The 26,465-nt window shown below is 41.4% G+C and overlaps 1 protein-coding gene across 9 annotated transcripts in view; it reads right to left on the bottom strand.

Annotated features, from left to right (window-relative positions):
• Positions 1 to 197: 197 nt before the first annotated feature.
• RNF152 (ring finger protein 152) overlaps positions 198 to 26,465 on the bottom strand; it is a 78,922-nt gene continuing 52,654 nt past the window's right edge. For 5 of the 9 annotated variants that reach the window (XM_019657704.1, XM_019657697.1, XM_019657696.1 and 2 more), the window contains one exon: positions 198 to 8,242. In XM_019657704.1, the coding sequence (XP_019513249.1) occupies positions 7,478 to 8,089 (612 nt within the window). In that variant the 5' untranslated portion in view covers positions 8,090 to 8,242 and the 3' untranslated portion in view covers positions 198 to 7,477. Of the gene's footprint in view, positions 8,243 to 15,497; positions 15,581 to 16,934; positions 17,053 to 18,795; positions 19,209 to 26,465 lie in introns of those variants that run through there. The other 4 variants (XM_019657698.1, XM_019657699.1, XM_019657705.1 and 1 more) reach the window with 4 other exon arrangements.

Raw genomic sequence — 26,465 nt, 5'->3', positions numbered from 1 at the left:
TACAAATGAGTTGTTTGGCTTCTCAGAGGAGCCACTTGAAGGTCACCTCTACTTAAAATCCTTAGCTTGGGAGCTCCTTGTTGCTTTATTATCCTAGTCTATTAAAATTCTAAGAGTAGCCTAACCATGGAAAATTCCAGCCAATTTTTTTTTTTTACCCCCATGGGGTGAGGGAAAAAGGAAAACCAACACGTGAGTCTATTTGAAATCATTTTATGAATTTTAATCATAGCAAATGTGTTTTAACAGTAGTCATAAAATCAACATTACCACATATACAAAGGACAAGACACCAGTTTGGCATACAAAAATACCATATATTAAAATTGGGTTCATTGGAAAAACTCAGGACTTGCTAAGACACCATCTACAACAGAGAGAGCAAGCAGGAATGCTTTTAAGACATTCAGATTTATGAACAGCAGCTGGATATCCCCCTTATGAAGTCAATATTTGGCAACATTTGGACAATATTTTTTATACAGCCCAGCAGCTCACTTATCTGTAGGGCAATTTGGCCCTTTAAAAGAAAAGCTCCTAAAATAAATAATCCACATAATTGTAAATGAAACACATCAAGGACTTAACAGCCTCTGAGCAGCATAAATCTAGCCATTTGACTGGAGTATCAGTTATCAAGAGGGCCAGGGAACCCACCAATGGAACCCTAAAGAATGGTAGGAACCCCACTGTAGCAGCTGCATGGCTTATGTTGGGAGTTTGTAACACCCCAAGCTGAAACCAGCCTCCCCAGCTGCAACCATCAAGTGAGGCAAACAGGAGCAAGTGGTGGAAGAAAAACTATAATAAATGACAACAGCCAGGATAGAAATGGAATATTCTTGAAAGAGTCTTCCCCATAGTATTAACCTACTGAAATCAAGATACACCCGTAGGCCCAAGCATGCATTCCATGGTTAAGAGGATGTTATTCGAGTTTGTAATGACTCAGCAATCAACTCTAGAGCAGGCGCTGAAATTGCCTAGTGTGCTGACAACCCAATGGGGCTTTGTGGGACCCTCTCATCAGCCGAGTACATTCCCTGTATGTCTTCAATTAAAACATCTTGAATTGAATTCGGTAGGCCATACTGGAATGACAAATTACGCTTGGCCAACTTATTCCCAGTTGTCCTGTGCTTCTTTCTTCAGCTCCTATACAATTTGTTTTGGAGCTATAATCCCATGACAGATTTCCTTCCCTTTTATGGGAGTATTTTCTCACTCTCTGGGCAGATCCACCCATCTGTTGCTATTGACCCAAGGTCATCTCTCCCACACAGGATCTACTTAATAGTTGGGCTGTTCCTCAGCCAGGAAAACCCAAACAGGAATTTTCTGAAACACAGTGTAAGATACCAGCTACTCCATCCTCCCATTATTTAAATAGAGATGACATAGATGTCAACTTGTTCCCCTTTAAGGGGCATTTGCCTCATCTATTCCCTTACTCTTATAGCCCAAGCTCCTCCACCACCATCCCATCCAACCTTCTATTTCTGGATTCTCAAGTAGCAAATGTCAAATTAAAAACTGAGCATACCTTTGGAAAACTCTTGTTAGAACAGCCCAATATCTCTAACCTCAGGGACATCACAGAAGACTTTCACATGGGCTACTAGGTGATAAATTTAGAGCAGGTCTAGAAGAATAGGAACAGCTACAAGAGAACACCCCCCAGAAAAAAAACAAAAAAAATGCATGCTGTTGCAGACTTCAAGAGACCCCTCAGTACATTGCCACAAATATTACTGATTGTCCCTAAAAAGGTCATAACATGAATAGTATCAAAAACTTTAGACTAGAAGAATAAAGTCTAGCTAACGAGATGAGTGTTTTCAAGCACCACTACATCATAAGTGAAATATACATAGTGGGATACCCCAGGCAGTGAATCCTGAAAAGAAAAAATCATTGGCCTGACTGTGCAAGGAAACTTGTGCAGAAAAATCAGAGCCATATTGTACGAGTGTAGGAATAACAGTGATCTACCATGACCACTCAAGCAGAGTCAAACAATAATCCATTTCAAAGATGGAAATTAAATGCCCCACCTGCTTATGTTCTTCAACCAATGGCCTTCCAATAAAATGTATGCCAAACCTACCTCTTTGTACATTTGAAAAGTCTCAAGAGTTTTGTTATATGGACATTCCCCAAAATGGTTGGCTTGACATAATGTATGCAGCCTATAGAATTTGTTAAGATAGTAATTTCTAAATTCAACATTATATAACCCACACAATGGAAAACATGTGTAACAACATCTTTACTTGATTTTTAACTCCTCTTAGTGCTAAATTATATATATAGAAATATGAATGGCTTGAATTTCCACTTATTTTTAAGAAGTGTTTCTTAAATGTTTAACAAAATTCAGCAACTGACCATCCCTTTTGAAACAGACTATTTTCAAAACAGTTATGGAATTATCTTTACTATCTCATTCTTCTTTGGAGTTTGTTTTGGTAAGGATTATTTTGTGAGTGATATTTTACTGAGAATGACGGAAATGATAAGGAACAGCTTCTTTCTTCTAGGTCACGGATGACAGATCAACTGACTGATGACACATCTTGTGTGGAAACAAAATGCTGACTGGTTAGCAGCATCATTTTTCTCAGAGAAGATAGAAATTCAAACCTTTTGCATAGCATTCCTCTCATACTAATCAACTTTGGACTTCTAACTTCCTTTTAAGTCTAAAGAAAAACTACTACTTTGGCAAAAAAATTTTTTTTAAGACAAGCTAAAAAGAACAGTCAATACCCATTCATGAGTTCTAGGGGGGAAAAAATCAAGTAAATTCTGCTAAATTGAAGCAAATGTATTTGGCTTATGTTACATTTAGAAACAATGAAAAGCAGACTAACCAATTTTGACACCACATGGGTTTTCAGATAAAGCTATGGCAACCCTTTAAATCAAAATCTAGGCTGGAATAAATACTGTACTACCAGGAAGAGTCTGATATATATATGTTCTCAAACTAAATTTTCAGTTAACCTTTACTCACTTATAGAGCAATTTTAGAAAGTTTAACAACCCTCAAGTCTTTAAATTCCATGGGCAACATTTTTTAATGTTAAAAAAAAAAAGTGCCTTTGTGCCAGGCTACAAATCTTTAATTCTTTCAGTGGTAATGAAAATTTGAAAAAGCCAAACAAGACTAAAACAATGTCAGATCTCACCCTGAAAATTGTACCTATGTTTTAGTCTGGCAAATGAAAAATGATGCCCACACCAAATACAATGACAAGCTGACCGACTTCAAGGGCAAACAAAACACTCTCTAAGAACACCGCAAAGCATGCTTGCTCTTATACTTCACATCTTCCTAATGCAGCAATGAAGCCTGGGTAAGATGTTGGAAGTGAAGAGGGATTTCACTAGGCTGGGTTTTTTTTGTTTTTTGTTTTTCTGGCCTAAGACCACAAGACCCTAAACACATTTTCACAGTACAGGTCATGCATAGCTTGCAAGTCAAACGTTTTACAGCTACTCTCTAACTATGATGTTTGGACAACACATTCACATGCAGCTAATGATCCCAGAAAAGGGGCTTCATAAAGCACTCCTAAAGCTTCACTCATCATTCCTTGGCCCAAAGTATGTAAGTAATAACCCCAAAGGGCAATCAATGAATTTTTACTGACATACTTGAGATCATATACTTTTTAAGCTCAGAAACGATTTTTTTTTTTTTTTTAGCCAACTGCATGTTACTAAACCACAAACTATCTTCTTAGCCTTACTGTTACTCCTAACACTTTGATGCTGCATCTCATTACACAGCCATCCAGAACTGTGCGGTCCAATATGGCAGTCACAAGCCATGTGAGGGACTAAATTTAAATAACTTTAAATAACAAAATCCAAAATCCAATTCCTCAGTCGAACTAGCCCCATAGCCAAGGTGGCCAGTGGCTACTGGATTGGGCTGCATTGGTTATAGAACGTTTCCATCATCTCATCATCATTTCCATGGAAAAGTGCCAAGCTAGAGGATCCCAAGGGCTGCACCAGCTCACTTCAAGGGACCCACTCTTCAGTCATGTGCAAGATTAAACTTAATTATATTCTTAAACAAAATACCTTATAGCTTTCTGATCATAAAGTATGACTGGAACTGAGAACCGATTTGCTTTTTCATCACAACTTGTGCCCCAGGTCATTATACAAAAGTTTTCCAAAGACAATGCTTTTTGACAGCATCTTTGGCTCTACCTAACATAGTAAGCATTCTCTTGCTTATGTCAAGATCACTAATAAAGATGAAAATTCATGCTTCTTATAGTTTACTATTTACACAACACTCATTGTCCTTTACATCAGGGCAGCAGGGTGTGGGGGAAACCAATGGCTTGCAATTTCAAAAATTCAGATCACATGGTTTTCTTTAAAAGTCTATACTCATCCCTAAATCAACACTCCTTTCATTTCCCAGAGGTAGATGCTAACTAAAATGAATACGTAAATCTACTAAGGAAAAGAAAAACCAAAAAACTTTAAAGCAATAGTTGAGTTAGTAAAGGGTATTCAATTACCCTAAAACAGGTCATAGCCCGAAGGAGATGTCTACAGGCCGAGGAAAGAGCAGGAGAAAGCTGCACTGACAAGTTCTTGCCCCTCTTTTGCTGAATTACAAGCTGCCATGCATCTCTGTGGGCCTCAGAGGACTCAGTTACACAACGAAACCATCAGAAGTTGTTTTCAGCTCTAACTTTCTGTGCTTTCAGTTGGGATTTTTTCATTGATGTGCAACTGTGAATTCTGGCCGATGGTATCACTGGACTTCTGTCACATGGGGTAGATGAGTTGTTAGTGTCATGGGTTAATGCCAGACAAGGCCAGAGCAATGGGATGCCAAATAACATTAAAACATCATTAAGTCTATAAAAATTCTATTAGGCAGGATGAGAAATCTCTCTCTCTCTCTCTCTCACCCACACACACACACACACACACACACACACACACACACACACACACACGAATGCACACCCTAACAAGCAAGTACCCAAGGAACTGCAGGCAGAATTCACTTAAACAATGTTTCTTATGTCAGTAAAACTCACACAGAAAATTCTGATTTTTGTTATTATTGTGACCTTACATGGTAAAGTCATGAGTGCAGCATAGAGCTGATTAATTTTGCACTGCTTAACTGCAGCTCTAGCATGGGATTGTTTTTAAGTACAAGTTACGTGGACATTTTCACTCTACGGTTTTGCACAAAGAAACACAGGGCGCTGTGTTGTCACACACATTAGTGGCTGTATATAACCTACTTAACAAATAATTCTATCACATACTATATACTACACGGCCAGTCATTTCATACTGTACATGAACACATATAGATATCTTTTACAAAATTTAATTTGAACATGGCATGTATTTGAGATGTATTCTTAATGCAATATTTCTGTGGGGTTTTTCTTTTTTCTTCCAAGAGAAATAGAAATTAGGTCAGACATGTGTTACGGCAGCCTGGCTGAGTTTGAGAAATTGACACTAACCCAACAGTATATTATGTTACATAAATAGAGGATAGCATTCAGCTAATACGATACCTAAATTATTAATACCGAATAAATCCTAGATTTGTTGTACAATGCCCAATAGTTTACACAATAAAATGGCATTTTAACCTAATTTCTAGTTTGAGCTTTCAAATACATTTCCTAAAGGTCTTATGAAAAATTTAAAAAACCCAAGTTCATATTTTTATATTGAATCCTCACACCAATGAACAATATTAGCTTTGGATTCTAGTCATTATATTGTCATTTTATCTCATATAATTTCCATCACTTTAATGTGCATATTTTGTGAGTTTGAAGGTAATAGTTAGTATATAAGTAAATTAAATTATCTCCATCTTACAGGGTTATTTCTAGCCTTGCTTTTTGGAACCAGTCACTGCTTATCGTTCTCTCCCCTATTTTCATGGATTCAATGGAACATAAACAGATATATTTATGAGTGGAGTCCTTGTCGCATACCACTTGTTTCATGAATTCCATAAAAGAAATTAGAAAAGAACTGTAAAGCTTGCAGCTATTTCTGAATGCACACACATCCAGGCATAGGAATTTATCATTTAATACTAGCAGATCTTTCTTCATGCACATCTACAATTACGCATTTAAGAATATTTGATAACTTACGAGGAACTGGTCCACTTAAACTGGGAATGTGAGCCATTGGTTTACCTTGCCACTTTTCTCAATAAAAGCATGTTTTAAAATACAAGAAATATTCTTACTTATACAACAAGAGGAAACTGGATTTCTGAATGGTTTAACTCTCGTGGAACAATATGTTTCAAAAAATAATCATAGACTGTCTATTAAAATGCCAGTCCAGGTTTATCATCAGTTAACAATACTCATGGCGATTACAATACCCCAAAATTGGGAGAAAAGACAGACTTTTCTGTTACTCTCCATTTGTGCCTCGCAGAATACAGGACTTGAATACGCAGAAGAAGAGCAAGTGCTGGAAGTGGTGAGTATGTGACATCTTAGTGGGTGGGTCCCAGAGCCCAGGAGGTCACCACCATTTCAGACCCTGAACTCATTCATGCTCACAAAGTCTTACCACCAGGATTCTTCTGGAAAATTTAAAACCTGAGGTAAATCAAATTACACGCGCGCGCACACACACACACGAATACACAATATTTACATTTAAAATTCTTATTTTGTGAGATGGCTTGAGAAAAATTGGCATATAGTTTTCCTGTGGGATTAGGCATTTCTCATTATCACTCTGTGCATTGCCCTCGTGTTGGGCTTTCAATTTAATAAACATGTATCGAGCTCTAATTACAAGGGAAGAAAAATGAAGATACATGGCAAAGCACAACACACTGGAAACATTCAAATATTTTCCTCAAAAATGACTGTCTGCTTAACTTACTTTAACTTGGGTGCTGTTCAAAAAGTGTAAAAAGCCTTAGCAACTAAATGAAGATGGGTTTCGTTTTTTTTTGTTTTTTTTTTTTTTTTAAAAGAGAGAAACCAGCACTGCACATCGTCGCTGAATTTTTACATGGATTTCTCAGGTTTAATTCTACTTGTATACATAGCATCTTTGTTTTAATCTACCACATTTAGAGAAGATCACATTGTATGCACTTGCACAGTTTAACGTCTAAGTACTTTAATGTCTATCTCATAACATGATTCTGCAAAATCATAAATTACAGTCCATTTAATAAACGACTATGAGGATGCATGCAATCGTCTTCGAAGCTGCTGCCATCAGTACTCAGAGCGATCCGCCTGGTACCTTGTTGAGACCTCCCGTTCTGCCCTTCATGTCTGTCTTGGGTCAATCAAGTGGCAGCCCAGAGGCCAGGCTCGGCACCAAATGATCAGCATCGCCCCCATCTTCTCACCTCGATCCCATCACCAACACCTGCTCGGCCCCTAGTTGGCACCCACAAGAGACTTCCCTGCCGCCCTCTTCAGCCACAGGATATCACAGTGAAGCGCTTCGAAATGCAAGACATGTTGTGGAGCACGATGCCAAGAAGGAAGACCAGGACACAGGCCACCAGGATCACAGTGCACACCCCCGACCAGGTGGAGCTTTTCACCACGCCCCTCCTGTCTGGCTCCTCCTCCACTGCCTCCTGGGGAGCCCCACCTTGCAGAGGCTGCTGCTCGGTGGGGATGGTCACAACGGTGACAGACTTCTGCTGGCTCCCGGGCAGCAGGCGGCAGCCCATATCTCCAGGTAGCAGTGCTCGCTCCTTGGAGATGGGCAGAGGCAGCATGTAGCACCCATTGCTGGGAAGTTTAATGAAGACTGGGGTGTGCTCAGAGGCGTGCGGGATGGCAATGACCGCAAGGACCTCGGGGTCGTCGGGGAGCTGGGACACGGAGAAGCCCGGGGGCAGCTTGGTGATGCCCCGGCACCACGGGCACCTCACGTCCTTCTGGCTTGTCCTCATCTGCTGAAGGCACACCGAGCAGCAGGTGTGTTTGCAATCCAGCAGCTTGGGCCTTCGCCGGGGGCTGTAATAATTGAAACAGATCTGACATTCCATCAAAGAATCTTGGGAGAGTGTCTCCATCGTGGCCCGGGAGCAGGAAGGTCAAGGCCCAGGGGAAGAAGCTTGTTGTTGGAGTCCACTACTCTGGCACCTTCCTTCTTCAAGTCTTTCCAAAGCCGTGAGGTGATCGGAGAGCTCACAGGTGTCTAGTAGCACACTCAGGTGTGTTCATTTCTGAAGGAGACAAAAAAAATGCATACAAAGTTAATTATTTCAAACAAGCTGAGATGTCAGCATAGCTGATGGATTTATGCCACTGTTCAGAAGTCTTGACACTGGGTCCCAAGCGTAAATATGTCCCACTCATGAGACTGTAGGTAGGATTCCCGTAATGTCCAATGGCAGGCGAATGACTTGTCTCAAATAGCTCATCATGGCGAATACTTTGCTCATTTCTAAAGAAATGAATACTTCTGTGAGGATACACAATGCCCCATATTTCGCCAAGGGGAAGTCTGCTGTTTCTGTATTGTACATTTCAGTGGACCTAGATTATTCTTCTAAATACACCGGAGAAATGATCTTGTTTCCAATAAGTCTGAGCATTTTAAAAAAGTAAATGTCTTTCCTTTGATCTTCTGGCTTTCTTTTCCCTACTCCACTTACCCTCCTCTAAGTATTCATTGCCAGATGCGAGTGGCTTGACAACCTAGGTACTTCCTGTAACAGTTCGCTTCATTTTATATGGGTCAGGACCCTTCCCTTCCCATAGGTCATTAGAATCACGCCTCCAAAGAAGCACACACAGGCATCCATTATCTTTACCACGAAATCATTTGAACTGAGGTCATTCTTGTCAATTGGTTTTAAGAGACAAAAACAAAACAACGACAACAAACCCACCAGCAGCAATGAACCTGCCGGCAGTCGGGGTCACAAAGGCACACAAGATCATGAATATTCTTCAGGGAGTTCTTTTCATTTCATTACTATTTAGGCTTGCACCAAGTAACATGACCACAAGCAAAGACTATTAATGAACTGATCCTAATCAACTATTATACAGTGAAAGGCTGTCAGAGAAGATTGGCAAGCAGCCCTCTCCATAAAACAAACAAACAAACAACAACAAGAAAAACATGAATAGTGGCTGCCTTCTGGTGTTGACAGGAGGCAGAGCAACTTAATTCAACTTAACTGGGGTTTGAGTAACCCACTACTGCTCCAGCGGTGTTTCCATAAAGGCTGCCCAACTCTGTTTCCTATCGAAAGCATTCAAATTATGTGTCTTTGGATGGAGCCATGATAATTCTGGAAAGAACTATTCAGCCACTATTGTAGAAATAATTGCTAGCCCTAGAATCCCACCTACACCCAGAGGCAGGAGCTAATCACATAGAAAAGCTCCTTCACATTTTCCTTAAAAAAAGCAAACCCTCTTTTTCTTTCTAACTTCCTGTGTGAAACTAAGATGGCACCCCTCCCCAATGATATACAATTTGTTCAAAATTAAGTAGGCAGAAAAAGTTTAAAGTAAAAAATAATCATCACTGATAAAAATTAACAGTGGCAATTAAAAGAGCAACATATTTTAAAAATACTTTAGCCGTAGTAGGGGCCCCTAAATTCAATTATTGAAAGTAAAATATAGTAATTCAGCATTCAGAAAGCTCATAGCATAAGCGACTATCTATCCACTAGTTCAAGAAACATTTATTGAATAATTGAAATTTGCTAAGAGTAGAAACTTAAATGTTCTCATAAAAAAGATAAATAGGTGAGGTAATGGATGTGTTCATCAGCAAGGTGGTGGAATCATTTTACAATTTACAGATCGATCAAATCACCACAACATACACTTTAAATATTTTACAATTTTATTTGTCAACTATACCTCAATAAAGCTGAAAAAATGAAAATAATAAAAATATCTATTGAGTTTCTATCACACATAACGCTAGCTCCTGTAGGATATAAAGATGAATCAGACCCAAATCCTGCTTGTAAGCAATTTAAAGTTAGGTAAGAATGAATAAATATATTTCCTCTTCCATTCATTTGTTCATTCAAATGTTCACTGAATATCTATCATGTGTCAAGCATTATGGTATGTGTTTTTATCCCTTGTAACAAAGGCCCTGTCACTGCCTATAAGAAACTCCCAGCTGAAGTAAATAGTGGAGGGACTTAAACAGCTATAACATCAATACAGGAGCTGGAGGAATCAGGCCAGGTCAGTGACAAGCCTGGATTATGGGGAGGATTTCGACATGTAAAATCAGAGGCCAGGTTATTTTCAGGTCAGAAATCAGCATGAGCGAAGGAAAGGTGAGCGGTTACAGAATTGCTTCTATCATCTAGCTGTGCCACTGGCCGGAGGGTTTTTTTCTAACACAAGAGTAACTTAGAGATGTCTTCTCTAATTTTTATAGCTTTAGCTCTTACATTGAGGTCTTGGATACAGATGCCTTCTAAAGAAACCGAGTTCTCACAGAGCCCGCCAGGGGTGGAGTGGAGGGGAGAAATAAGCATAGCCAGGCACGGGCCGCGGGGCAGAGGCCACAGACCACAGACAGCCTCCAGGGCCAGGCCAAGGATGTGGGACGTTCCACTGGGCAACGGGGAAACACCAGAAAGGTTAAGAGTACGAGAATGATTCATCAGGTAGCTAGGTATATTCAGGAGAGGTTCCAAAGGCCTGCTGGGAAGCTCTTATATTATCATATTAGACAAGAGTGAGGAGTAACTGAAGTAAACAGTGGCAATTAGCTTGAAGAGATACAAACTGCGGAAAGGTCTTCCAGAAGTCCAGTGGGATCTGGCCATGTGCTACAACGAGGCTGAGAGAGGAAAGAAGAGAAAGACAATGAGTTCTGTTTTGGCTATATTGCATTTGAGGTGCTTGAAGATAGAAGAAATACATTATCCAAGAAGGCACAGAAGAGTCAAAAGGAAGCTGAAAACGTGGGGGTTGATATTGTAGAGAAAAGTCAGGACTGCACCCAAGAGATCTAGGTGCCATCCACAGAGAAGAGATAACAGCCAGAAACAGGCAACACAGAACAGAGAGACACTTAGGGAGCACTTATATTTAAGTCCCATGGGAAGGAAGAACAGGGAAGAGTGGGAGGAAGCCATCTACGTGTCCCAGGCAAGCCACTTCTGAGCAGCATACGGTTGTGTGTGGGGCGAACACCGAGGAAAGACCTCAGGGTTCAGGGACCAGGAGGTGGTTCATATTGCTGAGTGGTTTCAGCAGGTGTGGTGGAGACTGGAGGGCTGCTGGAATGTACGCAGGAGAGCCCCTGTGAGGCAGTGTGAAGTAGAGGGGGACAATGAAAACTCAGGGGGAGGCGAATCGAGGAGCACTTCTTTTCATTTTCAGAATAGGGAAATTTGAGCGCAAGGGGCAGGAGGCAAGCTAGGGTGCTCAGAGCCAGGTGGTCTGGTCTGTGCTGTCCAGTATGGCGACCACCAGCCACAGGTGCACGCGAAGGTGGTGTGTGGAGCTTAGAAGTGGGCAAGTGCGTGGACCACTGCCATGGTGAACATAGAATGAAAGAGAAACCCCCAAGACGTTAGCGACTAGGGTGGAATTCTTCTAATATTATACTCAAGGTACTGAATTGATTTTTGCACGTTGGTTTATTTCTTAAAAGAAAATGCAGGGTTTGCTGTTGAATACTGGCAAATTCTCTTATTTATCCTATTTAAGGCCCTTGACAGAGGTCAGGCCATAATATTAGAGACCATAGGAAGATGGGAATGTGCCCAGGCAGGAAAGATTGAACACTTGGAGCTCTAGTGGCAGAAACGAAAAAATTGGGGAGGGGTACCCCAAAAAGCACAGAGTTCCTCCAGTTTCATGAATTTGGAGAGAATCTGTCTTCACAATGGCACTCAAGACAACCACCTTCATGCTAGATACCGTTGGGAACAAAAAATGTTGTGTGACACCAATATCAAAACTGTGACCACCAGTTTATTTCTTAACTTGCCTCAAAGACTCTTGAGTCAAATATCCCTACCGGCTGTGACACTGGCACAAGTCGTAACTCCTTGGAGCCTGCTTCCTCCCTGGCCAAGCCTGCTTTCCTTTTAAATTCAATGATGGAGTTGTGGTTGAAGGTCACGCGGGTTCAGGGTTCCCGTGCTGTCAAGTAGTAAAGGACTTGGTGCCAGCTCTCTGCTCCTCCCCACACTGCTGTGTATGCCCTGCCCAGAGGCACCTCCGGGCCCTCAGGGAACTGCCATTTTGAACAGTTTGGGAGGCGTGCAAGTGTGCCCCTTAGCCCTGGTGCCCCACGACACGCCAACACTGTCATTTTTCAAGAAAAACAACACGCAACTTTATTCATGAATTTATGTTCCAAGTAATGTTCACTTAATTGCTGCTGAGTTCCCATTTTAAACATTAGATTATACTGCTCGGTTTCCAGCTCCATCCAAGTGAGCTCCAGGCCTTACAACCCGGCTGAACACAAAAGCAGCATGGTAAAACGGGTCCTATTTTCTGTGCTCTGCCACTCAAGCCACTGTGACAGCAGCCTCTCTGATTTAGATGCCGATTTGTTCTATATTAAGCCAGCCTGTGCTGCGCGCCCAGTTTACTCTCTGGAGCATAACTAGTAATGATGATGATTAGTTAGGTAAAGAGAAGAAAATCTATGAGGCTATGGACCAAAGCTAACGATGAATCATTTTTTTCTCCCTTTCATCATCAACTCAAAAGATGTGCGTCAAAGATAGAAGAAAAGGGAATGGAAACAAGGTCCACATTAGGTAGAAAAGAATGTCAGAGTTCCTGGTCAAATGCACAAGCACACACTGGCAACTGCTCTCGGGACCTTGTGTGTTGGCAAGACATGATGCTCACACAAAATGCTTATTAAATTTCAAAGGAAAGAGTACCTTGCTGGAATGCATAAGAGCAAGTATATACTGAAATATATGGGAACAATTTTTAAGTGTCACTACAATTTATTTTGAAAGAACCTAAAGCAAAGATCAAAGAGAATGACCACAGAAAGAGGCACAGTGGCGAAGGGAGCTTTCTCAAAATAATTATGGCTTACAGGAAAAAACTTACAAGTTCAAACACATCTTCCTAAAATAGTAGTTAGTTTCATATATAATATCAATTATACAATCTGCAGATAAAAGGCCTTGAATAATCATTGAAAGTGATACAAATGCATGCCTTGGTTTTAAAATACTTTAAAAAACCGACTGAGATTTAAGCATGATTTGGGGAAAAAGCTGTCAAAACCCAAAGGGGGTACATGTGTTGCTGCTGTTGCTTGGGGGCAGTGAATATTTGGTACTTTATAACATTGATATATTTTCACAAAATTGCTTTTTTTAAACTATATAATTTTAAGCATCTTTATAAAGGGTGTGGCTATGATAAAGTACTCTCCTGACTTTAGCGAGTAGTAAAATCACAAAGGTCTCCAACACTGAATTTTTATAACCCCAGTTGCTTTTAAAAGTCCACGCATGAGGATAGAAAAGCCAATGAAATAAATAATCCAGATAGTTTTACTCTTAGACTCTCAAGACTCCCCATACGTCCTCATTTAGATTTGCGACAGTGGCATTCGTGACGGAGTCTCCCTTCAGGATCGTTGCAAGAATTGATATTGATTACATCTACTGGGTCGTCAGGAAAGTCATGACACGTTTTTGCACTGAAAAACTTAGAAAAATACGTCATGACTTTCCCAACGACCCAAAATAATGACATCTGGTTGACCTTGAATTGGTCCATTTGACTGTCTATGTGAGGACCTTAAATTCAATGGTTGTGTTGAGAAAAAAATCTCAGTCAGAGATTAAATTAGACACTGTATTGCTTTTCTTATTCTATTGAAATAGCATGTCTTTCTGAGGTAGGCCATTTACTTAATTCTTCAAGAAAATGTAAATATTTGGAATGGGATTAAACAAAATAGTTAAAATTCCATTTATTTCAGCTGGCAAGACCACTTAGTTATATTGGATCTTATCAAACACTTCAATTAGTGGCAAGAATGCGAATGGCCTGTCGGTGACAGATGTCACAGGCTTGGTCCCTTGTTAGCAAAGAGCAATCCTTTCAGGACACACCTGCCTAATACACGTAGGGTCCAATTGGTATAAATACCGTCTTTCTTTTAATGGAGAAAGCAGTGGATTCCAGGACTCTGCCAGGTCTCAAATGAGAATTTCATCGGCCCAACCTCTACTATTGGCACTGTTTCCTCCTATGAGCATCCTGATTTGCTGTATCTGATGGTGCAAAGAATCCAGAAAGTGAAAACGGTCACTTAAAAGTTTTCGGTGACCAAGGTGGGTGGAGTAGGGGATGGTGATGGTGCTGGAGGCAGACTGGCCCTGGCAGCTGAGGCACGTAGGGTGGGACAGAAAAATCAATGGGTTAAACAGGCACAGCAGCAGATTGGGCAAAATGCCAAGGTCAGTCAGGGACTTGCCACACCACCAAAGGTCTGGCCCTGCCAGCACTGCCCACTGGGACAACCATGGGCCCATGGACCTGACCACAGCATAGGCACCGTCCTTGTCTGCATGCGCCAATTCTGTTACTGCAAAAACACAACTAACCAAACAGCTGAAACTGAACCATGTTCTCCAGGAGCACTACATTTACACAAAAACGTTTCATTTAAGTTTAAAAAAAAAAAGATAAAGGAATTTGACCCACCCGCAGTATAGGGATATATATTTAAAATCAAAGTATATTGGAATCAAGGCATTTTAAGGAATTAATGGCAAATTTCAGTATTGCCATGCGTGATGGTAACTACTGGTTTCTGTTGGTTGGTGTGTTTTAATATCTATCAGATAATTATTTCTATTAGGGACCAGGAGATAAGGATTTCAGCTTTAATTCTGCTCTTAAGTAGATGGGTTCCCTGCATGAAGCAAATCACCTCTCCAGGAAATGCAGTATCCTCACCTGCAAAGACACTGGACTAAACGAGCCCCTAGAGTATCTTCTGGTAAAAATAATTCTATGACCTAAGTAATTGCTAAACACAGAGCTGTCAGGCTGTTTGTTCTATGCTGATTATTCCTGACAGGCAATTTGTAAATATTATCTGCTAATGATCTCATAAGAATGCACATTTACATGAGATGGTAGGCACTTAAATAAATGGGAGGCAACTTACGCTAGAAGCTTCTTCCTATGCCTTTGGTTTAATGAATGAGTCTAACTAGAGCTAACACCATAACAAATGTCACAACTTTGCAGTAACAGCAAAAGAATCACTATTTTATGCCTAATCAATAACCTTCTCAGATCAAGTAAGATATCCCTGTAACTTAAACTTGCTACCAGGTGAAGGTGGTTCCAACTTTTCTTTGCAAAGAAGCCTGCATGGCTATCCTGCTCATAGAGGCCAAGGTTAACACTGGCATTAATCTCACACACACACACACACACACACACACACACACACACACACACACACACACACTGCCTCACCTTCCCTTGCTCCGATCACCCAGCAACGGTAAAGAAAAAATTGCAGATAGTCACAAAAGCAGTGAAGGGATAATATAAAGACTGTCAGGAGATCACCAGGCTCCCTGGAGAGAAGGGGTGATAAAAGGTAGATGCCATCAGACAGGCAGGCAGAGCAAAGATCAATTACCCCAACTCCCAGAATTCTGAGTAGAGCTGAAGGAACTGACAAGTCAGGTGCATAATAAGTAAATCCAAAGAAATGGAAAACAAACAAAAATCCTAAGTCTTCCCAATGGTTGGACATCTATCTACTAGGGCAAAGTATGTAGTGGGAGGAAAACACATATTAACTGGGACCCCACCGTGTGCCGAGCATGGGCCAAGGCACTGGGGTCATGATGCCGAATGCGTCTCTGAGCTCGGGGAGCCTGGATATGCAACCTGAAGGAAGAGCCATGTACAGGGAACCACTGGAAAGGAGAAAGGGGAGACAGGGCACCGAAATGGGGGTCTTCTTCTAGTGATCATATATTTTCAGTTGATCAAGCACAGGACTTAGAACCATTAAGCAAAGCACTGTCATTATTTGTTAGAGCTGGAAAGGGTATTGGAACCCAAGGAGCCCCCAAGCTGGTCCACTGTTCTTACCACTCCAGAGACACTACAGCGCGAGAAAAGTCAGAGGGAAGGGCACCGAAATTTCCTTTATTTGATGAAGCATCACATTTGACCCATGTCAGCACCATCCTAGGTAGCAAGGTGGGCGCTGAACCTCAAAAGATACAGAAGTTTAAGGAGGTACACCTCAAGGCTGTCTAAAGACTGCCCAATGCCAAGAATGCACATAAGGCATTGCTGTGGGGATGGGGTTGGGGACTTGGGGATGTGCATCGAGGATGGAGAGCTCCTGGTAGGCGAGCTTCCTGGACAGGAAACGCCCCTCTCTATTGCGGCCCCTGCTCGTCATGTGCAGGACACAGAGGACCTCTGAAGGCCCCAGACAAACATCTAATGTAAATATTTGCATTTTCATAATATGAACCACGCATGTGTAGTCCCCACTGCTATTTTTTTACCCAACCACAAATTCCAGCACAAAGTGAACACCTTAAGACAATTTGTTCTTAAATGTTTTCTCATTACATTTTATCTACATCAGGGAACCCCCCTCCCGCAACCTTTTTCTGTAAAGGGGCAGGTAATAAGTATTTTAGGTTTCAAGGCTCTTTTACAAATAAATATTCAACAACTCTGCCATCAAAATGGGAAAGCAGTCAGACAATGTGTCACTGCATTTACAGAAATAGGCCCCAGCTGGATTTGGCCAATAAGCCACCGGTTGCTGACCCCGGGTCTAGTCTCATTGGCCCTGCCCTTAATCCCCTAAATTCTGTATATTACTCTGGAGACACCTGTCTTCAAATTAGCATATTGCTCTAACATTAGTCATCTCACCTGAGTTTCCTGTCAAGCTACAGGATGCAAAATATTCTCACAGCGATTTGGGCGAGACAATAAGGGAATACCAGCATTTACAGATGCAGCATCTTTTTAAATGGCTGTTTCCAAGCAACTAGAGGAAAGAGAGTTGAACAAAGAACATTAAAAATCACCATTTGCCTGTCCTGCCAATAGCAAGTACTAAGCCCATTAGTGCGAATGTACAGATAGACTTCCAAACTTTCTTCACACTTAGAAATGTAAATCTACTACTTCAACAACGTGATCGATGACTCCAGAATTCATTACGACAGCTCCCGATTCAAGGCAGACCTTCGCTTGATGGAACTACAGAGACGTGATGAGAATGCCTCCTGATCGTCCGAATTCCGGATACAGTTCCTGTGTTCATTTGACTAGTTATGGCAAGCCGCGACGGAGCTGAACAGATGTAGCTCTTGGCCAGGTGAACCTCAGCTCTACACAGTAGCACTTGATGGAGGTTCACCTTTACCCAGAATAGACATTGGGTCAATTCCCCACGTGGAACATTCCTTCAACAGTGCCTCAGAATGGGTTTTTTCCCCCCCTTCAGTTTCTTCGAATTACCCAGAGAACATTCTATATTAAACACTTGAAAAGAATGGGACATGAAAAACCTGGTGGGTTTTATAGGTATTTCTTTCAGTCTATTCAAAAGCCATTCATAAGATTATTCTCTCTGAGCAGCATGTTTATTGCTGCAGTCGCCCTGACTCCCCTCCGAATCCATGATTCATCGCAGGAATTCAGCCTCAAACTGAAGTTGCCAAGATTTCCTAAAGGCATCGGTACTAAAATTAAGCGCCGAGGGGAGTCAGCTGTCAGTCTGCTCATTACTTCTGTTTTCTCTTCCTTCCAGCTGCAGGAACTCAATGAGGGTTGATTTTCCATTTAGGCGAGGTAAGAAGAAAAAACGTACAGCCCCCCAAACCCGATACTGAAAAGCAGTGCAACCAAATGCCATCAGCCATGAATCCATCTTTCCTAACCAAACAATAAGTCCCGAAGATTTCTCCCCTTGCTTTCTTATGTGTAAGTCAACTTTGAGGTAAAATTTATCAACAATAAAATGCACATGTTTTAAACGTAGAGTTCAACGAGTTTCGACAAATGTACACCACGGTGTAATCATTACGCCAATCAAGCTATTTCCATCACCCCCAAAGGTCCCTGTGTGCTTCATCCATCCATCGTTCCTACCCCCACCCCAGCTCCGGCTGGCAGCCTCTGCTCTGCTTTCTAGCTTTGAGTTTGTTTGAGTATTTAAAACCCTACCTATGGGTGTTGGGTTAGGGGAAAGTGGCAATATTCTTAGAGTACGGTCAGATGACCTAGGACCGTGTTTTTGGAAATAAGGTGTTCATTCAACTTCACCTTCAATTTCCCAGAGAAAATGCTCGAGCAACAAATACTACTAAAAATGCATGCATTCAAATATGTATTGAGTACGAGACACTAGTCTAGGTTTGGGGGAATCTAAAGAGAAAAGAATGGGGCCCTCCCCTGCAAAGACAGCCATGCTAATAACTGCAGCACAGTAGTATGATTTGGGCTTAAAGTGGGGATCAGGTAGAAATGGAAGAGCACCTGTGTCTGTCTGGCGATGCCAGGAAAGATTTTTCAGGAAAAGGCAGCATTTTCACTTCAAGGATGAGGACACAGCAGATGCAAAGGCACAGAGGTCTGGGTGAGGCAGAGCGAGTATGGTTAGGAGCAGGGACCGGAGCTGACAACTGACACAAATACCTCTGTGACAGGGGATAGTAGCAGCACCGACCTCACAGGTTGTTCAGAATAAAATGCGTTAACATGTGTAAAGCCCTTAGAACAGTACCTGGTACCCAGCTGTCTCTTCCTGGTACACCATCCGATGAGACGGGAAAAAGAGGGTCGGTCCGCCATGCAGGGCAGTGGGGTTGGAGGGCATGAACTAACCAGCCAGTGAGGCACAACCCTTCCCTCCGCTCTGGGAGCCCGATGGAGAAGCAGGTGGAGGAACACGTGGAAGTTAAAACACGGCCTCGGCTGCACTGCTCTAAAGCACGCTGGAGGACACAGCTGGCCCCAAAGCCGAAACGTCACTTCCTCCTCCTTCCCACTCTGGCTGGAATGAAGAGAACAGCTGTCCCCACAGGCGAGGAGAGGCCAGGTCACTAGGCGGCAGCAGGGCCAGGGAGCAACGCCCGCCCCCCAGGGAGAGCTAATAGGCTGGGAGAGCAGAGAGCGAGAGAAGGAGAGCAGAGGAGGAGGAGGAAGGTGAAGAGGAGGGAGGGGAGGTGAGGGGGGACAATGCAGGCCAAGCAGGGCCCTTCCTCCGCTCCTCCAATCCCAAGCGAGAGGTGCTGAGGCCGAGGCCCCCAGGAACCGGCAGAAGCAGTTCTTATACTTCGGGGAGAGGCGGGAAAGATGGAAGAGCGGCCCCTCCCCTTCCTACTGAGCAGTGTAGATGTTTTCCTGTCAAGCGTAGGGCCTGTCAATCATAACTGCATTATCATTCCTTTCTTTTTTTTTTTTTACCCTTTTAACCATTTAAAGTGCACACTTCAGTGGCATTAAGTGCATTCATAATATTGTGACCATCACCAGTACTTCCAGAACTTTCTCATCTTCCCTAACAGAAGCTCTGTCCCCGCTAAACAGTAACGCCCACTTTCCCCCTCCCCCAGCCCCTGGTAGCCTCTCTTCTGGTTCTCGTCTCTGTGAATTTGCCTGTTCTAGGTCCCTCCGATAAGAGCAATCATACATGTCCTTTTGTTTCTGGCCTATCTCACTAAGCATATTTTCAAGGTTCATGCCTGTTGAACCATGTATCAGAATTTCATCCCTTTTTTATAGCTGAGTAATATTCCATTGCACGTAAGTTTTTAAAGTTCCTCTGGCAGCCCAGCAGACAATGAACGGGAGGGACGGGCGCGGCTGGAATGACGGCAGTGGGGGTGGAGGGCAGCGGGGACAGGAAAGGATCAGCGAGTGAGGGAAAGGTCCCAGGTTTCTGGCTCAGGCAGCTGGAGGGACGCGGCTCTGATGAAATGTAGCACAGGGTCTGAAGGTGACAGCGTTGGCCAAAACACTCTTGAATCTCGAAATTTCCTATCTACTGAAGTCCTGACTTCTGTGTGAAATAAATATTGGGAAATCAGCGTTACCACATAATGTTATTTATATGAAGTTATAATTCATGAATTATTAGACAACACAGAGAGAGATTGATTTTCATTAATAAGACTTCCAGAAAAAAAAGTGAAAGGGAAGGGACTGAATCACAAATGTTTATTAAACCTTAGCAGTGTTCAAATTCTCATCTCTGAAAAGCTACAGTAAAATGCTTGTCAGAGGTTCTGTGGTGCCATGGTAGGGCTATTAGGTCATCACATTGTCAAACAACCACCAGCTCTAGGCGCACAGCCATTTCTTGCCTTGTAAATTCCTTTCTCTCTACTCACTGGGCTGTGATGACAGAATCAATGAGGGGAAATGCTAGATTCGCCATCTTTCCCGTTGTTGCTTATTCAGTTTGAACTCCTTCCTCGTCCTTAAACAGAAACATCCTTACAGATTAATGATGCTTGCTGACCATGGTAGATGATACATCACGGGCATTCATTTATTCACTAACACCCAGATAAAACTGCATGCCTGCCACTCACTGTGTTATTATCTTGATAATAAGAATATTCAGCTTTCCAAGAAGCCCCAAACTGAAAGGTGAAGTTAGGGTTATCCCAAATTTTTATCCCCAAGACTATGCTCAACTATTTAAGCTGAAAGAGTAAAAAAATAAGCAAGTTCCCTAAAAACAAAAACACTATACAAATATAACTTTTATGTCAGAAAGCAATAGTTCATTTTATTAAGGAACTTCACATGTAAATGACTTCTATAAGAAATGTTATCTTGTTAAATGTTAAAGGTCTTATTGTCAAATAAAAAACAATTTACTTCCACACATTTTATTTAATTATGTAACCTTTCAGAATACAAATACATATTCTAAATATAGAAGTGTGGGAATATAGTATGTGTGTCATGATCCGTAAGTATATTTATACATATAGACCACATAAAATCTAATTCTTTATTATTTTTTTTGAAACTAAGAGATAGACAATTCCTAAGTCTTAAACTGGTTTCATTATGGCGTTATTGCAATTATTCTTCATAACATCAAATGTATTTAACTTTAGGGAAACTAAAATATCTGTCATATTTTTAAAACAATTGAGAGTCACTTAAACATCATAATGAATCAGTCATTTCACTAGTAAGTGAAACCACTTACTAGTAATTTCCACAAATGCAGAAGGTTATTTTAGTTTTATTTATTTATTTATTTTGGTTGGGGTAAAGTCATTCTAAAACATTTTGGATTTGGACCAGAAGGAAAATCTGTATTGTTATTTACAATATATGGATATTTAATTTTTGAATGGACACTTAATGTTTGTTTTAAGTACACATGGGTAGACATACTTAACTAAAACTACTTAGAACATAAAAATATCAATCTTTCTAGTACTGAATGTTTATTTGTCCTAAGCTAGTAGTTTTAAATAATTGATGTCTTATTTGGTGAAAGCTGGTATCCCAATCCAGTTAAGGCAAAAACATTTTCCCAAATAGCCAAATAGTACACCCTATTAAAAGTCCTACATACACCCTGTTTAGTCTACCAATCACTTGTTGAGTTTCAACTTTCACTTCACTTGCAAAAATATTCTCAATAACTTACCTTTCTTAGAATAGGCACAAAACGTGTCCAGAAACACTAAGTTCGTATTTTCTAAATTACCCAAATCCTACCTTTGAATTTAAAACAGTCTGATTTAATAAAGCATGCATTTTGTAAGTAGAAAATAAATTAAAAGTCTTTCCAGCCAGTAGATAAAATTGATAGGATTTTAGAAGCCATCCCAATACAGAGCTTGCCTGTACGAGGCCTTGCCTGATATGAAGAACGTGTTTTCAACCACCAAATAGAAATTTGCTATCGCTGCCTTTGCTGAGCCTTTGTCAGTGTGTTCTCATTTTGTGAGTTCCTATAATAACACAGTAAATCTATGCGTATCTGCCGAATTCAAACTTTTTATCAAGACAGAAGAAATGGGGAAGCATATCTCAAGTCACAGTGCCAGTTACGTGATGGAGTGAGTTTCCACCCATTCCTGACCCAATGTTGCTACTAAAATTCACTGACGTTTACCAACAGACAAAATAGCCGCTTCCTTGCTTTATGAATCTTCTAGCACTTTTCATAGAGACGTAGCAATAGAGGAGTAAAACAGCAAATACAGATTTAAATGAAAATAGATTTCTCACAAAGCATTAACTGATGTAGGTCACGGGAATCAGATTAAATTGGCTTATTGAGTCTATTTCAGAAAATAGTTCTCTGATGCTTGCGGTTATTGAGTAACTTAAAACAAGGTCAAGTTTAACATACTTTGAGGGGAGAAGAGGCAGCAAAGCTTCAAAGAAATTCATATCTAAGGTGATTCAGTGCCCCACCGCTACAGCTGCAAATCCAATCCCAGCTTCCACGAGGAACTCCAGTCCCTCAAACGATCGTTTTAATTGTTGAAACTCTGTGTTCCCATTTAATGGACTGTCAATGAGACCACAGACTCACACACAAACACGATTTCCTAAGGAAGCAATTCTAGAGCTAACATCTGTCTGTTATCTTGTCGGTTTGTTTTTCTTTAAAGGGAAATACTCCTCGGGGTCGGGGCTCTAAGGGGCAAAGGGGCTATGCGTTTTTAAAATTCCATCTATCCCTGAAACTGGATTATAATAAGCAGATAAAGAGAAACATCGTGACAACAATTTGAGAAGATATTTTTTTCTGTCCATCAATCCAGAATGGGGGCAATATATCAGGCAGATGACCCTCCTCAATTATGGCTACTTTTGTAATCAGATTGTCATTTGCATTTTAAAAAAATTCAGTTTTACCTATAAGATAAAATATCAAATACACTGGAAACACCAACTCCTCCCATTGTGAGTGTGGTTAGCAGCCGCCACTGCAAAACTGCTCTATTCCACAAATCAGCAAGTTGTCATTCATGCAAGCAACCATCCAATGCCATCCAATGATTTATTGAGCACCTACTATGCACCAGGCACTAGAACCGATAACATGGCCTCTAGTTACTTGTCCAATCTTCTTTTTGTCATGCCCTGGCTTGAATCCCATGCTCCAGCCACTCTGAGACATTGGAACGTCTCTAAAAGCAACACAGCATGCCTCTCTCACCTCTAAACCTTTGTACACACATCATTCTCTTAACCTTGAAATGCTATCCCTCCCTTTTTTTGGACTGGAAAAATTCAACCCAAATGTCCATCACCAACGCTAAGACGTATTCCCTCACCATTCTAGCTGGGTTAGACAACACCCATATGATCTCTGAGGACCCCTTTCTATAATGATCATATTCCGTTTGCTTGCATCTCCTCCATTGGAAAACGAGTTAAGGGCAGGAACCTACATACACACCCTGTCTTTAGCCATCTGAGGGGTTCAATGGACTGTTAACTGCATCTCCCCCAACTAGAATGAAGACGCAAAAGACAAGGACCTGATCTGTCTTGTATTTTTTCCTCAGTACCTAGGCAATGACTGGCATTCAGTAAGTGTTCAATAAATGCTCACCGATTGAAAAGTAATTGATATCAGGCTATTTTTGAAAAATTAAGGCTATATAGTCCCCAGTATTTGTAGGTAATTCAGGAACCACAAGCATGATAAGGTTCACTCACTAACAGTATGCTTTTATATACCTCCTAGAGTGGGAAGTTTGTTAAAGGGAAGAGCTACTGTGTAGGTAACTAAACATAGATGTTAAGCTAGTGCTCCTACAAAATATTTGAATCCATGACTCATAATGTCCACTGAAGGCTGAATAAATCAGCGCCTGGGGCTGAAGTCCCAACATACATATCTGCAAAAAGCTCCCTGAGAAATTGTGATGTCAGTTGAGGGTTGCGAGCCACTGATACTCCCTTACTCTAACTAAAAAGGCTCTTCTATTTACCCCCTAAACAGGCACCCTCAAATGTTGCTCTTGGAGGGAAACAAAATGGTAGGAGGGATATGTGTCATTATCTAATAAAGCTATAGATAACTTTGCCTGTTGACCCAGCAGTTCTAAGTGTTCATCCTGGAAACACATCTCCATAAATACAAAGTAACATATTCACAAGGAAATTCATTTCACCATTATGTGCAATCACAATTATGGCTGCAGTAAAAAGAAAAAAACCTAAACTCCCATTCACAGAAACTAAGTGATGTCTCGCCACTTGACAGAGTAATTAGCATGTGGTGACAGAAGAGAATAAAGATACCAATGAACCGCTTTGGAATGACAGCCTCGTTATACTGTTAACTGAAAAAAGCAAGGTGAAAGAAAGAAGGGGAGTGAGAATACATGTTTACTTATTTTTACAAAAATAAACAAAGGGCAAACGAATGAATGTAAATGATCACCAGTAAGGGGGTGGGTGGGGATACTGAGGAAGGGCATGGGAGAGGCCTCTTTCAGTATACTTTTTATACATCTGTGGCTTTTGAGTCATGTAAACAATTTGCATATCCAAAAAAAGTTAACTAAATCAAAAAGGATGAACCAAATCAAAGATAAACAGAAACAAGTGAACTAAATCAAGCTGACAACATAACCACATTCCTGGAGCTTTTGAACACAGCAATCTGCACGCCCTAAGTTGGATACATTCTTTAACAGTGACAACAACAAAAACTTCCATCAATCTTGAACTTCACTTAGTTGCTTTGTTGTTGGTACGGGTGCTAGTGTAGTAGCTGTAATTCTGAAACTATTTGTATATACTATATACTAAAACAAAGAAGCAATTATACTGATGCTGTTAGGAAACAAGATTTTCTAGCTGTGGGAGAAGGAAAATAAAAATATTGGAATGAGGGCAGGTGAGAAGGCACTTGTGTTGGATTTAAATTGGAACCATAAGGCTATAATCATGATTTACATGTAGATTATATTTCTAAGCTTTGCCCACTGAAAAGACCTAGAAACAACGGCAGTCCAGCAACAATCAGCGCGCTTAGTTCTTAGATCTTGGTTTCTAAATACCGTTTCTCACTAAAAGGAACCCGAACTCCTTTGGAAATGGCTGATTCCAGGTCTGGGGCAGAGAAGATATAAATGGTTACCAGTCAGGGTGTGGGTGAATCGCTCTATAGTGCCACCAAGTAAGAATGATGGGGACATGCCAAGTGGCCACAGGACATAGGAGTTAGCTTGAGGGTACTTGAACCGTACTGGTCACCTTTGGCGACATTTGAACAAAGAAAAGAATGATGGTGCTATGGACTAAGTGTTTGTGTCTCCCTGCCCCCCTCCCCCACTCACATATTGAAGCCCTACGCCCCAGTGTGATGGTACCTGGAGGTGGGGGCTTTGGAAGGTCATGATCGTGAAACCCCCCACAATGGGATCAGTGCCTTATAAGAAAAGGAAGAGACCAGAGCCCTCTCTCGCTCTCTGCCATGTGAAGACACAGTGAGAAGGCAGCCATCTGCTAGCCAGGAAGAGGGTTCTACCGGGAACTGAATCTGCCCGCACCTTGCTCTCGGGCGTCCAGCCTCTAGAGCTGTGAGAAAATACATTTCTGTTGTTTAAGCCACCCGGTCTGTGCTACTTTGCCATGGCAGCCTGAGCAAACTATTAACTGACTTTGTGCTTTCCTTGATTAATTTTCTATTTTGCCAGGCAGAGTGTCTGCCACGGTTCCTGGCTCACGGTGCCCAAATGAAAGTTGTCCCTCCAGACCTCACAGGGCGGCACACAGGTCCTTCAATCCCATTAATCACCAGGCCCCATCTCCCACCCCCGGGCCCTCCTCTCAGCTCCAGGACACCCTCCAACTCTGGTTCCTGGCTGCTTGTGCCTTTCTTTGAAGAAAACGCCCACTGTTCTCCCTGATGTGAAGGCTTCACTCCCCAACCCTTACAAAGCTGGAGCCCTCCTCCTCAGCCCTTTTCAGCCCCTGTGAAACCACTTCCCATGCTGCGTTCTAACTGCTTGTTCACTCAGTCCTCTCCCTAGACGTTGGTTTTTCTAGAGCAGGAAACACATGTTCCTTATCTTTTTTTTTTTCATGTTCCTTATCTTTGTAAGCCGCAGCACTTAAGCACATGCTAGGCATTCACAGCTTCAATGAATTAAATTAACATGAAACACAAACAATCCTATAAACTGGATTTCAGACTCTTCAACTGACCTTTCATCTACTTTGGCATGTTCAAGGCACCAGAACGGCAATCACAAAAACAACTCTAAAGATCAGCCCTATAACCAAAGGCACGGGACTAATACTTAAATCACCACATTTCGGCCTGTACTTCCAGCCAGCCTGATTTTCTAATGAATCTCGGAGAACCAACATCAAATGAAATGTACCTCAGTGTACTTAAACCAAACTCTCTTTCTAGAATAAACTTTTATACTCCTTCTGAAGTCC

This window comes from Hipposideros armiger, unplaced genomic scaffold (assembly GCF_001890085.2).
Source record: "Hipposideros armiger isolate ML-2016 unplaced genomic scaffold, ASM189008v1 scaffold_278, whole genome shotgun sequence".
In the NCBI taxonomy this organism is placed as follows: domain Eukaryota; kingdom Metazoa; phylum Chordata; class Mammalia; order Chiroptera; family Hipposideridae; genus Hipposideros; species Hipposideros armiger.
The sequence above is the reverse complement of the archived record's forward strand: the minus strand, read 5'-3'. Positions and strand labels throughout refer to the sequence as shown.